The 16,599-nt window shown below is 35.2% G+C and overlaps 1 protein-coding gene across 1 annotated transcript; it reads right to left on the minus strand.

The window, feature by feature from the left end:
* Positions 1-505: 505 nt before the first annotated feature.
* LOC100378162 (serine/threonine-protein phosphatase PP1-gamma catalytic subunit B) lies at positions 506-16,396 on the minus strand. The gene is made up of 7 exons (XM_002734164.4): positions 16,204-16,396; positions 8,036-8,167; positions 7,144-7,374; positions 6,872-6,976; positions 5,559-5,782; positions 2,675-2,809; positions 506-643 (listed from the first exon to the last, which is right to left on the minus strand). Exons 1-7 carry the CDS (start codon positions 16,256-16,258, stop codon positions 539-541), a joined length of 987 nt encoding a protein of 328 aa, XP_002734210.1. The 5' UTR covers positions 16,259-16,396; the 3' UTR covers positions 506-538.
* Positions 16,397-16,599: the final 203 nt, after the last annotated feature.

Genomic DNA, 16,599 nt, shown 5'->3' on the forward strand with positions numbered 1-16,599 from the left:
GTAAATTAAAAAAAAAAACATGTCTGATTAAGCTTACATGACATTGCACAGTACATTGGTAGAAGAGAACGACAATGAAGTACCCAGTATCCAGGTAGGGCTACATAATTTGAAATTAATGAGCAAATCGCCTGACAAAGAAAACATCTGATTCAATATAAAGTCACTCCGTAAAATGTAAAAAAAAATGTAAACACCCTCAGTATCCGGCCGCCAAGAAATTAAACCGGTTTGAGTGACTCTGCAGTGTCCAATCACAAGCCACAGAAGGTCATTTCCTGATGTGAGAAGTTATCAGTTATAGTGAGAAGAGTTAACATGAAAATTTAAATCAAAGGACAAATTCATTTTTATGCCTTTTATTGGCACACACAGTGATGGCATTGCCACTATAACTTTATTTACTCCTCACAGTATTATGGCTTGTTTAAAAAAAAAAAACATTTAAAACAGGATTTCATAGTTTAAATGATGTTTTGTGATCTTTTCTTCATATAGATATCTATTTACAGTATTGTGTACTTCTTGCAAACAGTTTTTATTTCTTCCCTTTGTTTTTGCCTTGGCCACGTGGGGGAGTGACTGGGCGTCCTGCATTCAGACCACCATATGGGAATTTCTTCTTATCTGCTGGTTTTAAGATCTGTTGAGCAAAACAGAAAAAAAATGAGAACTTGTTTCGAATAATTTAAACTGTTCAATTCTTGATTCAACTGAATGGATGACAGAATCCCTGCAAGTTCTCGTGTTTAGGAAATGCATGAAATTTGGGCATGAACAGTCAGTCAACAGCATTCATTAAAACAAATATCCATCTAATCTGAATATCACAAGACATGAATCCACAAGTCATTGAAAATGACACAGTGCCCGTAAAATTTTTGAAAGTTCTCTTTGTGCTTGTCGTATTAAAGCGAAGGGGTTGTCGCGAGCGTGTCCTTGAAACTTGAGTTCCAAGTGGCGTATACAACAGATTGTTTATTTACATCAAAACACATGTTCCGTGTAGTAGAAGTAATATGGCCAAAAATAAAAATACGAATGAAAATGGTAAATAAATTGTGGAAATATAGTAGTAAGGCCAAAAAGTCAGATGGCTGTCAATCAGCCATCCTTGACCAGATTTTGAAACAAATTGTCATGGACATGCATCCTAACATGCATAAAGTACATGTATGTGCCAAATTTGAATGAAAACTGACAGAGCACGTCCAAGATGCCACATAAAAAAATAAACAAGATGCCTGCCAGTCGGCCATATTTGATCCAATTGTGAAATAAATCGTCATGGACATGTATCCTAACATGTATAATCTATGTATCAAGTTTGAATGACAACGGACAACGCATGTCCAAAATACAACATTTTCAAAAAACAAGATGGCTGCCAGTCGGCCATTTTGAATCAAATCGCTAAACCACTGCATGTGCATATATCCCACATAAGGTACTAGACACATGCAAAGAATGAATGGAATCAGTCCAAGGGATTCTGAGATACGACTCCGGACAGACGCACAGACGAACGCACAGATGGAGACCGAATTATAAGTCCCAGTTTTCGGACTTCGTCCGAATGGGGACTAAATAGTGTACAATGTATACACCAAGTGTTAATGAAACTGGGACTAATAAAGAAAAAATAATTGTGGCAGTTTAAATATTTTTGCTGCACTGTTAGCATTGCACATTTCAATTTTAGAATTGAAGATATAATCACAAAATGAACAAATCTGAGAAAAGGTCCACCCAAGATACCAATACATAAATATGTGGTTTCTAAGATGCCGAAAAGGTAAAAAGTTGACATGGTTGACAACAAATCAGTAATATGACGAAATTGACAGTGGAGCTAAAAAAAACAGTTTCTAACCTGTCAAGCTTCTCAGTACATGTCTATTACAAAACAAACTTGATCAAGACTTCTTTATTTTGTATTAAAATCATTTAGGACAACTTTGCTAAATTGTTCTTTTTGATTGGCTTTTTTTGAACAAAAACAACTTGGGGTAGCTACACTGTTTTTTGAATTATGAAACCTCAATTTTATGCATTTCGGCAATTTTTTTAATCAAAAATAGCAACGAAAGAAACACAAAAGAGGTAAATGTACGTCTTGTTTTCCATGGATTTTTAATTAATGGAACCTTTCACTCAGCAAAATATCAAACATTTAGTTCTTTTTTTACTGGCAAGTGCAGTCCATATTTAACCCTTTGAGCCCCATAATTTGGCTGCTAAAATTTCAGGGCAAAACAGAAGTGTGGACCAGACAGACAATTTCATATCGACTGCAGGTTCTACAACATTTAGAAAAAAAATTATACGTGTTATTAAATTATTATTTTGTCAAAGGTGACAAAAGACGACTTTGGCAATCAAAGGGTTAGGTAAAAAAAATCTGTAAAAACAGGGAGACCATTATGTTAAATCAAAGGAATATATAATGTCACCCTAGGGAGCGTAATCTATTAAGACTTCGTATTACTTGTTGGACTTGATTTATACTGCCCTCTGGGAAGGAAGCAATAGTAAAGCTCTGAATTGTACGAGATGAAAAATAATAGAGGCAAATTTAAGGGAGTTTAGGAAACAAATCAATCTAGTATTCCATCAAAGCAGTATTATGTTACCATATATAGTGCTTATACATTAATTAGAGAGACATTCTTACCTGGAAGGAACACATCAGTGTTTCATCCACACTCATCATGGCACCTGCATTGTCAAATTCACCACAGTAATTGGGTGCTGAGAACAAGGTGACTAACTGTCGTTTGGCAAAGAATTCATACCCATCTTCCACAACCTGTAATTGATTTAAAAGCATGTATGATACAGAAATGTTTCAAATTATCATTGTTCAGTTATCTCAGTAACATAATGAATAATAATTGCTCATCTTAATACAACAAATTAATTGACATTTGTATTTGCTTTATTAGTACACAGGTGTTTTTCTATTGTCAAAATAACAGTAACGATAGTAACGATTCAGCATACAATAAATTTTTTATTCATGTGTGCTTTTACTAGAGATGTGCTTCTAACAAGTTGTGGGACATTTTTTTCTACAACAAGAAAGGGATCAGCACAGGCACACAACGAGACACTAAAAACATCAACTCAATAGAAATGACAAATTTGCATAATCAAGACAAAAAAGTAAATTCTAACAAATATTGAAAGTTTTTTCTCTGGCATCAAAACAGTGACAAGAAGATGTTACAAATTCCTGTAGTAAAATCTGATAGCCACAACAAGGTAAAAATAACTTGTTATTCAATCTCATTCACGATGAGATTAAAAGTTACTTGCAATCTGTGAACAGTATGATGGATGTTTCTATATAAACAAGGCTATCACTGATTTTCTCTATTTAACATTACAATTTTTTTACAACTGAATTGCATGGTTATTCTCTCGCATTAGTATTAATTCAAATGTTATTTTTTTACAACTGAATTGCATGGTTATTCTCTCGCATTAGTATTAATTCAAATGTTATTTCTAGGAATCCATCAAAGACCTGACATAGAATATTGATTTCCTGTCTACTACACTGATTACTGTACTTTGCTTTTCACCAAGTACAAATTTCTTTGAGTCAGTGCAAAATTCTGTGCAGTGACATTTTTTTCTGGAGGTCATACAACAGCAACTTTCTTGAAATTGTCTTCACAAATGCAATCAAATCCCCAAAATTCCTAGCAGCATAAATTAACTTTTTTCACCACCATACTTTCTCGTCCAAATTATTCTGCCCCCTTTTTAGCTCCACTGTCGACTTTGTCGAGCGGAGCTTATGAGTGATTGTCCGTCGTCATCCGTCGTCCGTGGCCGTCCGTGTCAATGTTTTACTTTTTCGACTTCTTGAAAACTACAAGCCTGAATGCTTTGATACTTGGTGTATATGTACCTTGGGTAGACCTCTCTCAGATTTGTTCATTTCATGATCATATCTTCAATTCTCTAATTTTGCTGAATATTTTTGTCATTTTTGGTAAAAAGCGATATTTTTGACTTCTTGTTAAAAACCACAAGTCCAATTGCTTTGATATTACATATATAGGTACTACATGTGGACCTCTCAGATTTGTTAATTTTGTGGTGATGTCTTCAATTATCTAATTTTGATGATTATTTTTGGTGAAAAGTAATATTTTTGAATTCTTGTTGAAAACAGCAAGTCCTGTTGCTTTCATACTATACATATTGTTCATTTACTAATGATATCTTCTGTTTTTTAATTGCAATGTGCATTGCTAACAGCGGAGCTATCTCAGCCGACAGGCTGCTTGTTTTTTATATTCTTCAATATTTCTGGAAATTAACCCTTATTTTGGAGCCAACAGAAACAAATTTCAATCAATTTTCAGTTTTTACTCCAAATTTTTTGCTATTTTTGCTCCAATCTTCGGAAGTAAAGTGTTATGAACGAGAGTAATTTGTGAATTTGAGGGAACTAGTTGTGACAAGTCATTGTCAATGACACGTCCCCGTCCCGTTCATATTTGAGTGACATATACATTCAAAGCAGATCATGACCGAAATGCACCTGCATATGTACAACACATTGTGCTAAATCTGAACAAAATCCATCCATGCATGACTGAGATCCGGTTCTGGAATTGTGAAAATACGTGATTTTGATGCATTTTCGGCCTTAAAATGGCCATCATTCCGCTATTGTTAAGCAGATCATGAAACAAATGCACATATCTATTTGTGACATGATGTACCATGTGTGTGTGAAGTTTGAACTTGATCAATCCAGACATGTCTTGGATACGGATCCAGAACTGAATTCTTTAACAAAATGGCCGCCAGTCGGCCATTTCGAACTTGATCCGAAAAAAAAAAAAGACGTGCATCAAGGTCCTATTATGTTTAATGTATGTACCAAATTTCAACAAAATCCATCCATGCATAACTGAGATACGGGTCCGGAATGGTGAAAATGTGCGATTTCAATGCATTTTCGGCCTTAAAGCGGCCCCTATTTGGCTATCGTTAATGAGATCATGAAACAAATGCACATACATATTTGTGACATGATGTACCTTGTGTGTGTGAAGGTTGAACTTGATCAATCCAGACATGTCTCAGATACGGATCCAGAACTGAATTCTTTAAAACAAAATGGCCGCCAGTCGGCTATTTCGAACTTGAACCGAAAAAAAAAAATGACGTGCATCAAGGTCCTATTATGTTTAATGTATGTACCAAATTTGAACAAAATCCGTCCATGCATAACTGAGATCCGGGTCCGGAATGGTGAAAATGTGCAATTTTGATGCATTTTCGGCCTTAAAATGGCCGCTATTCGGCTATCGTTAATCGGATCATGAAAAAAATGCATGTGCATATGTCCCATATAATGTGTGATGTATGAGTGAAGTTTGAACTTAATCGGTCCATGCATGTTCGAGATACAGGTGATCACGGACGCACGGACGCACACAGGGCAAAACATAAGTCCCCGTTTTCGGACTGTGTCTGAACGGGGACTAAAAAGGTTAAACGGTTTATAGTATTGATTAATAAAATGTACTCACTTGATGTGCTCTGCATATAAGATCTAAATCATGTTTGTGGAGAAATTTCGCAACAACTTCTGCTCCAAATGTGAACGACACACCACGGTCATTCTCGCCCCATCCCATCGTTTCTTTGTCTGGATCTGACCACAAGAGATCGCAGAGAAGTCCCTGGTCTGGTACATCTGTTGGACGCATAATTCTTCGGATCTGCTCCATGGATTGCAAGTCTGGAGAGAGGCCTACAAAATGGGAATAGAGTTCAATATTATGACCCAAGGAAAAGAAGCATTTGGCAATTCACCTATTATTAGTATAAAAGTTCTTATTCATAATCATTGTGACTCAAAGTAATCAAAGCACATACTTTCTTTGTGTTCAATCTCAAAATGTTATACATTTAAGTATAATTTAGCTCATAGTCCTGTGCATAATGAGCGTTTTTACGTTACATTTTTTTATCAGCTTCAAGAATTGCACATGTATGCAAAAGGCATATGATGCTGCAGTACTTGAGTGACCTTATAGATTAAGTCAACCACCTTGAATAGACTTTGCAAATCAAAGTGATGTAGCACCAACATTCAATAATGGTTGCTCCTTCCAAGAAAATCGGACATATCTGATTATAAAATAGTCTGTTACTAGCTATGTATAGAGTTAATAGCTCAAAGCATGTACATGTCTAAAATAAATTAGCAAAATCTACGACAATCTTGAGATTAAAAATTAAAGCAGTTTGCAATGACTGCTGATAATTGTCAATTCTTCCTCCAAGGTCATTGTAAATCGTCCAACACATGCCCAAGATCTGATTCTGGACATGTCAAAATACCTGATTTTATGTATTTTTACTAAAGAAATGTCTGCCAGTAGGCCATCTCTTGACCCAATAACAAAATCACAAAATGTTGAACATGTACAAGGTTTGAAGAGGTATGTCCGAGATACAGCATCAGATGTACACGAGCATGATCACACACACACAGAGGCAAACTACTATAGAGACCACATCTATGTGACTACACATGATGGAAGATGGACAACTACCTTTACCAAATTGAAATGCACTATCCTGGCGTCACCCACAAACCATACGAATGAGTTGATGTTGGCAAGTGGCTTTTGGCCTCTCAATCAAGTCTGAAGCACATTCAGCTCTGGCTACAAGTTGACCAACCCCTTTTTTTTAGGGTTCAAACTTGGTCACCTACCAGTGTAAACAACCACTATGCTACCTGTGATTACAATTGAATACCCATAAAACGAACGAACTAATAATGGAACTATAAAGATGAATAAATGCAAATGTTGTAAAATAATCAAATTACCTCCGTGACAACAAAAGATCTTTTCGTCAATAATGGCAGCTATAGGTAAACAATTGAAACAATCTGTGAATGTTTTCCAAAGTTTTATGTTATATCGTCTTTTACCTGAAAAAATAAAAAAGTATATTTAAAAGAAATTGAAAAGAGAAAAAACAGCATGCCAGACAGGAACCATTTTTATGTCAAAACATTTACAATTGTTTCTCCTATGAAATACTCAAGATTTAGAGGTTATGAAAAATACATGATCAAAAATTCAGGAATATACTTACATTCGTCATAAAAACCGTAAATACGATTGATACTAGCACATTCATGGTTGCCTCGCAGGAGAAAGAAGTTCTCTGGATATTTTATCTTATATGCAAGTAGTAAACAAATTGTTTCAAGTGACTGTTTCCCTCTGTCTACATAGTCACCTAAGAAAAGGTAGTTAGCTTCTGGTGGGAATCCACCGTATTCAAACAGCCGGAGAAGATCATAGTACTGACCATGAATATCACCTGAAACAAGATAAATTGACAAATTCATAACAAAAATATACATAACAAACTATTAAACTGACTGATTGTACATAATACAAGATAAAAGTACTTGACCCATTTTTCATTGTAAAAACATTGTTCTACCTAATACTTTTTGAAGGATACAAATTCTATAAACACCAGAGCGGATTAAAAACTATGCACATAGTGGGATTATTATGTTTCAAATCTCACCAAGCTTTGCAAGTGTCGCCAACGTAAAGCAAAAATAAACACTAACGGGCATTAGAATTGTTATGCTACTAGTAATAGTTTTCAAATCAAGTCATCGTCGAACACTTTAAAAAAAAAAATGTCGTCTTTGCACTGATAATATCCAATTGTGTATCCAAAAGTTTGAATGGAATTTGTCCATGCACAACAAGATTTTGTTCAATAATAGCAGAAATACATGATTTTGATGCAAGTGTGAATGTGATCAGTGTAGGCATGTCAGATACAGATGGGCCATGAACACAGGGGTCAAACAAACCACAAGTCCCTGTTTGAGATTGCAATTTAACAAAAACATGCACAAAATCGTGTGCTTCACAGAAGACTAGTCAAAATTATTATTCCTTGTCAAATTAGATTGGGGGGGGGGATAAGATGAAAAAAATGCCCAAAATCAAGTACTTACCGCAAATTTTAAGGGGAGCCTCCAACTCGAGGAGGATAGGCTGACTGAGAAAAATTTCCCTGGATCTTAAACACAGACCACGAATCTCATTTTCTGTAAGTTGAACATTCTTGCCAGGTCTTGAACCACGCACTGCAAGAGAAAAAGAAGACAACCATATAAGAACTGCTTAAGTTATTATACAACAAGGTCCTATAATGTCTAATGTATATACCAAGTTTGAAAAGAATCCATCTATAAACAGCCGAGAAATGCTTGATTGATGATTTTTAGCACAAAAATGGCCGCCACTCGGCCATCTTGAATCAGATCGTGAAAAAAATTGACGTGCATATGTATAATATCATGTATGATGTATGTGTGAAGTTTGATTGTGGTTGGTCCAGGAATTTCTAAGATACAGGTCCGGACGCACGCACACACGGAGGTCAAAACATAAGTCCCCGTTTTCGGACTGCATCCGAGCGGGGACTAATAATATGTGGGCAGGGTTCTCCCCAGGGCTTTTTAGCGCCGAGGTCCGCGGCGCTATACCTGTGAATCTCGGCGCTTCACTTGGGACCTCGGCGCTATGTGTTCCCACCTCGGCGCTTGATTTCATATTTGACATGCCAATATCAGATGTGAAAAAGCTTTGTTCGCCACGCCGGTCGGCCCCGACCGTCACTCAAAATTAGTGACCACCACGGAAATGCTTCCGACGAGGACTATTGTCTGATTGTTGGTATAATTACGTACCGACCGACACGCATCCTGCCAGTCGTGGATTATAATTTATAAACAATAGACCTAGTCGCACAATACGTAGCGGCTAGTCAAATTTGTGGAATTAGCACCTCTTTGTAAGTAAATACTTTCTGCGATAGACACAGTCTTTAGATTGAAAGCTAAAATTATTTCAAAATCAATTCCACCTCGATATAACATGGTCAAATTGGAGTTCACGATCAGTTCACGCTACTCAATAAAAAACGTGTTTATTGCGTGATTTGGTAAAATACATTTGAACTGTTATCATTGCGAATCATGTAAAAACTCTTCTTTCAAGACCTAATTTACCTTTTAAAAATTGCAAATCACCTCTTTCGAAAGCTGTCATGCAGTTTTCAATTGAAATCGATGCCAAGACATCGTGCTACGACATCGCTTTACTTCCGCAATGTAATTTTTATGATCACTACCATTCGGAAAACTTCGGGTTCTACCGGCATTACCATGCGGCATTTTGATTGGTTAATGGAATTCTTGACCCATCGGGTCAAAGGACAAATGCTAATGTTTCACAAACATGGCGGGTCTGTTTTTTTTTACCGAAGCGATCAAGTGATCAAAAATAATCGCTCCCGATAAAAATAAGTCGGATTTTACTTGCATTTCATATCAAAAAAAAAAAAGAAGTAAAATTTGTTGAGGAATTATTGCTATAACTGGTGTATAACATGGCCAAGTAAGTTATGTCACGTCGTAACTTTGATGATCCTTTTGAAGCTTTATTTGTTCGTTCATTACTGTAATTGTAAACGTTTTAGAAGTTGATGGTACGAATAATAAATTACAACAATACGTCAATTAATTACGTGATCGATTTTTTGAAGGAGAATGTTTTTGGAGTGAATAAAATTATGAGATTCGTGAACATAAATCTGGCTTAACGTTTTGAATGCGTTTCCTTCAACGTTTTACAAAACAATTAAATTGCAACAATAATGTATTTGTGTTTGTTTTTAGTCTGTAGCATTTGTATTTCGAGAATGTTTCAAACTCTTCTAAATTGTGAAACATAATGTGTTGATTCCATAAAAAAAAAATATTTGCCCTGTTACTGAGCTTACTAATATTCATAATTGTAAATAAGTTCTGTTAATCAATGAAGGAAAGATATGTAAATGATATGCAAATTATTATGCAAATTAGCCCCGGCGCTATGCATTTTTTCTGGGGAGAACCCTGGTAGGTGAATCAATACTTCGGTCTTGTGAAACTGATAAGCTTTCTGTACAATATCCACAATCTTGGATAAATGGTGGAAGGAGTTATTTGCAAGTCTGAAAACGACACTTAAAATAGCCAAGAACTAATTTGAAACTTGTAAGAGTTGACCTTCTTTGGACGGATTAATATTTATCAGGGAATCGTATATGCCATAAAGTTTTACTAATTCATTTTAACAGTCTGGACTGAGGAAATTCAGGAATGCATTAATATAACCCATGTCAAGTGATGATCCTAAATAACAGCCAGAGAGCACACCTTGGCAAAACAAGTATCCAGTGATAACATGGCAACACATTTAACTTGATTGACAGTGACCAGAAATAAAGATGGTGTCAAATTTCGATATAAATTTGTTTTCCCACATAAACAGTATATCTATTACAAAAAGATCTGAGCAAAACTACCATAGAGATGGACAGATGAAATTCTGTGCTGATAATAAATAACAGCTGGATATAGACATCATGGAGGCAAAAAATGCATACAAATTTGCAGCGCACTTGATTGAAAGGGTTTTCTACCAGTCAATCGACCACAGGGGTTGCATGTCGGGACAACTGCACAATATTATTAAAATAAACTTCCAACACAACTGTCATGGATACCATAAATTCTGGTTTCTCCCAGTTCAAAGCAGTAAAAACTAAACAGATTCAGCACAGCACAGCACAGGAGATTAGCTCGGCATAATATTTTTGAGGTTATAAAAAATCTATACTAGAAATAATGCATTTTTTTTAATTCTTTCTTGGTACAAATTTACTCTGCGTGGTCAATTTGGTGTGAAATTTCTGTTTATTTCCCCGACATTCCACCGTACATTTACATAACCAGACTGAATGACCACTTAAACAATGAATTTGATTTGCATATTGATTGCAGCTGTTATACACTAGTCTCTCACAGAATAACAATCTCAGTAGACCAGATACTTGTACATTTATAAAGCAAGATCAAAGGGTATACATTTGACAATAAAATTGTTATTTATCCACTACAAAATATTCACATGAAAATTGACAATGCTCTAATCAAAATTTCACTTTCATTTTTTTTTTCCTTCAAAAAAAACCATACACAACCATACGCTCGGCTAAGCACCCCACTTTTGAGACATTTCTATTTTGGGGTTTACATTCGGCTAAGCACCTCACCCCACAATACAGTATTCTGATTGGTTTATAACAGACTTGACCTATCAGGTCAAAACATGGTGGAAAATGCTTTTCCTCAAGAGTTTGCGCATGATCGAATACAGTCATCAATGGAGATAATGATGAATATTTTAACTTTGACTGTTCCAACAGACTAATAATTTTAACCTTGTTATATCTGGCGGTACTTAATATTTTAATAAAATGTGCATATTATTGTGATCATTTATGTTTCTTCATTGTAAAAGTGCCGTTTCAACCAATGACGCAACTAATTTCGCAATTATATTTCCTCCCAAAAATGTAATATTCGCTAAAATTGTTATTTGCACACTTTTCCCCCCCGACGGGGGTGCTCAGGTAACCCAACCCCCAACAAAACACAAGATTTTTGGAGGCGAGTACCCTGGGCATTAAACCGGTCGATCAGAGTAATACCTGCATTATACAAAAGTGAAACAAAAATTCTACAAATCCACAAAATGCATAAACAAGGGATGGCATTGTATTTTTGAAAATCAGTATTTGAGAAACCTGTCAACACTGATTTAATTTTCGAAATAAGCAATTGTCATCTTTGATGACAGAAATAATGACAATTTTTTTTAGTACACAAGTGGGCATACGTACATTATCACAAGACAATGATGAGCGTAATGAAACCTTGCAGCCATTACAGACATTATGAAAATAAATAAATGATAATAGAATGTTATTTGATTCAATTGTCAAGTCTCAGTCTGAGATTTGTATGTGAACTGAATTCAAAACAGGGTTTAGCTGATGAAACTGCATTTCCTCACCGGAGAATACTCAAAGGGTAAATTACATCACACTAAAAATAAATAGGTCTTCACTCTTCCAGGCAATTATTCGTTACTCAATGTTTAATACCTTATCACTTCAAGTGAAAACCATGCTCGGAAATTGAATGCTGTTCCACAAGATAGTAATTGCAAAATAATTCATTCTCTAACGTGCATGGAAACATGACCTAAAATAGATACAGATCATGCAGTGCACTTGCAGGATTTGTTTTTCCCACAAATTCATGGCGTAAACCACGAGAAAAAAACATTTTACAAGTAAGCATTTGTATTTACAGTTGTAGAGGAAACGAGTAAGATACAAATGGTATATGTATTTGGATTTAAATTGTAAGGAATTTCACAGAGTTCACAACAGAAGCAGTCAGCCAGATGCCAATTACTCTGCTGGTCTGCAAATATGTAGACATTTTATGTTCACACATTCTTCACTAGGTTTGCCAGAATGCTTGTTTATAATTCACAGTGATATTAATATTAGCCGAGATGCTAGAACATTGCTTCTGCTAAATAACATGAGTAAATGATCACTAAGAAAGAACTTTCCATTAAATAAAATGGAAATTTCGCTACACAGAGGAAAACTCAGTAAATGAAATAACAATTTTTTTTGAATTTGTTTCAACAATATACTTTTTTATCCACCTCTTCAAACAAAATTTTGAGACATGAAGAAATAATTACACCATAGAAGCCAATGGAAAAATGCAAATTTTTACCATTTGTCCAGTGACCAGTTTTTGTCCAACTTTCAGTGTTCTGATGGTATGAAACTACAACAATGAAAGCATGAAGATGTTATGAATGATATACAGTCAGCACCTAAAATCACAGCTAATTTGCATATAAATGGCAACTAATTGAAACATTAATGATACAATTCACATTCATTACAATAAATTGAGTAAATCAAACATAGCAAGTTCTAGTTCTTGCTGCCACGAATAACAGACCTTCATAATATAAACAAACACAGCTATTACACATTCACAGCTATTATCTTCCTCTATATACATAGATGAGTCAGCCACAAAGGTTGAAATACATGTAGGATAATCAAACTAAAAATACAGCCAAGGGAAATGACTCAATAGATGTTGACAGAAACCAATGTACCATCACAATGTTGACTCATTGAAACACATTCACATATTACAGTAAAAAGCACCTAGATTTTGTCATTCAGATAGCTCTGAATGTTACCAGATTACAACTGATTACCTACTTTCTTTCAAAATATTGTCTTTACAGCAGTCCAGACATTTTTACACATAGAATATAAATACGTTTAGACTATAGACAAAAGTCTGTAAGTACTCAATATTTTGAAACAAAGTAAACACTGGGATGAGTCGGTGAAAATTACCAGATCTTGCATTTTAGTAATGCAATGCAATGATAAATTTTTAAATCCAGAACAAGCAATGAACCCATATATGCATGATTACTACAAATGAAGTATAGTGTTTGTCCATGTTTATGTACTATCTTCCACCATGACCAGACACTCCACTATTCGGAGATGTTGAAAAATCACTGAAATGTACACGTTTTAGTGCATAGCCACAAACTAATCGCTGGATACTGTAAAATACTTTTATTTTCGCCATTTTTTCTGCTGAAGGGACGAGTCAGTGAAAATAAAATCCAGTGAAAATACCTTGTTTCCTGTATTTTACATTCAATTCATCAAAAATCAGTGAAAATAAACTCCATACAAATTAATCAAAAAGACTTTTCAGTGAAAATTATTTCCAGCTAAAATAAGGTATTTACAGTAGCTTTTTGACATTGAATTCTATTACAAGGTCATGTACACTAATCCAAAACAGACAGGGGCACTGCACATGAAATTCTATTTCAAATAAAAAGATACTCTAGTGCACTCATCTAAACAAGTCTTTGTACTTTTCACATAAATGTCAAAATTGAAATGCTGTGATGACAGGATGCACTGTGACAGGTTTTACTACCACCTTTAGTTAAAAGTACCAAAACGGCGATTTGTTATTGTTACGATGGATTTGTTAACAGAATTCCCTATCAAGTGCAGATATCAAAAGACCCGTCTTTGATTAAAAAACCCTAACCCGTAAATGTTTCTATCCGATTTTATATTTTTTTTTGTTCATAAAACAAGGACACGGAATAAATATTGCATTTACAGTACTAGTGGGAGTTAATTACAATTAAATGTTTTATTCATGAAAAATCATGGTTTTCATTAGCATACTAGTAATTCACACACTTGCAAAAAGAATAGTTTTACAACTACAAGGTTTTTATGGTATTCAGTGTATGGCTTAGGCACGTCCCCCCTGACATTTGGCGACTGATTCACTTCGAGAGAAGTTGCAAAGCCTGAAACTTAACTACGAGAACAAGAGGTGGGGCTACAAGTTTTTACAAACGTTCATATTCAGTTGAATTTATTATCCATTTGTAAAACATAATAAATTCTGGTGCGGACAATTTTGTACTTAGCTACTGAATTTTCCTGTTGGCCACCAACAATTTTAACTTTGTTGCCCATTGCCACTAGAATAAAAATTTAACTGCGGGCCATGAACCTGTGCCAAGTTGAATAGCAAAACTACCAGTAAATTTGTTTGAAGAATCAAAACATAAATAATGATCACAACAAACCTAAGCATTTATCAAGCTTATTCCCAGCACTCGTTAAAAAGTTTTCTCAAGAACATAGCATTGTATTTTGATATTAGTACATTTCCATTCCGCATAGCATATGTAGGTGTACAAAACACTATCGTTGTTGCCCACAACATACCATAGTTATTTTATAATCACAAGCTTCTAACATTATGTGCAAAATATTTATTTCCACGACTGCAAATTATAATATTCATTTGTTCATATTTCAAAAGAATATATGTTAACAGGTTTCATTTAAATAAAAAAAAAAAAAAACAACACCTAACCATTTGGAAAGTTAAAGTAAACAATCCCTGGGACCAACGACCTCCTTTTATAGCTCGTTTTGCAAAACACTTGGAAATTGTTTTGCTGTTTGACTGATGGGATGGCATGACATGCGACTACCAGATAGGGGTGATTAATGATTGGCAAATGCAGTGTACATTTCCAATAACTGGTCCTCATTTCTTGCACATCTACATTGCATGTAATTAGAGTAATATTATGGCATCAAAATAACCTGTTTATGCATTCTAACAAACATGCCTTGTTTTGAAAAAAAATGCAATTAACCTCATTAAGTATGACAATAGAATAGTGCAAAACTGCACCTGTCAACAAACCATCAAGCCTAGATCCCCTAAAAACTAAAAATGTTTTGCAAAGTTGCAAGCCATTTTGGCAACTGACTACAAAATAATTCTCAGAATAGTTGTAAATAAGGTAGTATAGATTGAGCAAGTTCCATTGTTTATCAAAACAATTTTTTATTATTATTTATTTACACTCTTGGGCTTATAATGTACATTATCAATAACTAGATAGACGATGTCATGGCCATGGCGATCACGTGATGTATACATGCCGGCCGGGGGTGGATTAATGTGACCTGTCAGTCATTCGAACTCGGCAGTAGACAACATTGCATGTTTTGCTTTGAAAACACTGGCGACATCCCTCTAAGCAAAGACGATTTAAAATTATGGAATGAAAAATATATGAAACCACACAACATAACATAGAAAGGAGCTTTCTCGACAGTGTTCAAACATTATTCCAGGGTTATATACTCTCTGTAAACTGCATTAAACGTTGAACAAAAGAAACCTCTTCCGGCTTTGGGGTTTCTCTCGCCATTAAAAATGACCTCACCTTCAAAACAACGCGATTATTTATGCACAGACTATAGAGAAAATGACAACGACAATAATTGTCTACATAACACAGCAAAACAAGGTTTTCGGGGCCGGTCTAGAACCTCCGGCTTTGAATTTGGCGTGTCAAGTTTCGCGACTTATTTGTAGTTTCCTCTCTACCTTGGCAACAAAAGCGTTTTCAAAAACAGAAACAAAAATACAGACAAATAGGACACGACTTCCAGTCGGCAATACAATAAAGAATCGGCTAAACTATGCAATAGTTTATAGATAACAACATCTTGTAGCACAGGCTCATCGAAACAAGTTAAACTCCGCAGTCAAATGAACTATGTCGAACTGAATCCGTTGTACAATTTCAAAAGGTCATTCAAACTTACCTTCTAAAAGACGAGCTATAATGCTGTCTATGTTCAATTTATCGGCATCGGCCATTAGAAAAAGAATTCAACGTAGGATTTACACTGGTCAGACCAATTTCTCGACACCGGCAAAGAGGATGATTACGGATTAAAATTTGAAACAAACCCTACAATAAATATGGCGGCCGTTACGAGGAGGGCGTATTAATCGCCATTGCAAGTAAAGTTGAGAATGACGTCACGCATAACCGCTTCGCCTACAATATGAATGTGTATAGGTCCGCCATAAAGCGCCCTCACTTGTGCGTTATTGAGGTGTATAATATTACATTTTAATATTCTAACGTTTACAGAAGAAGACACGCCACGTCGCTGTTTGTGTTTGATTCAAGATGTTTCGATGGACATTACTAC

The sequence above is a fragment of the Saccoglossus kowalevskii genome, chromosome 16, assembly GCF_978046115.1.
Source record: "Saccoglossus kowalevskii chromosome 16, keSacKowa6.1, whole genome shotgun sequence".
NCBI classification, from domain to species: domain Eukaryota; kingdom Metazoa; phylum Hemichordata; class Enteropneusta; family Harrimaniidae; genus Saccoglossus; species Saccoglossus kowalevskii.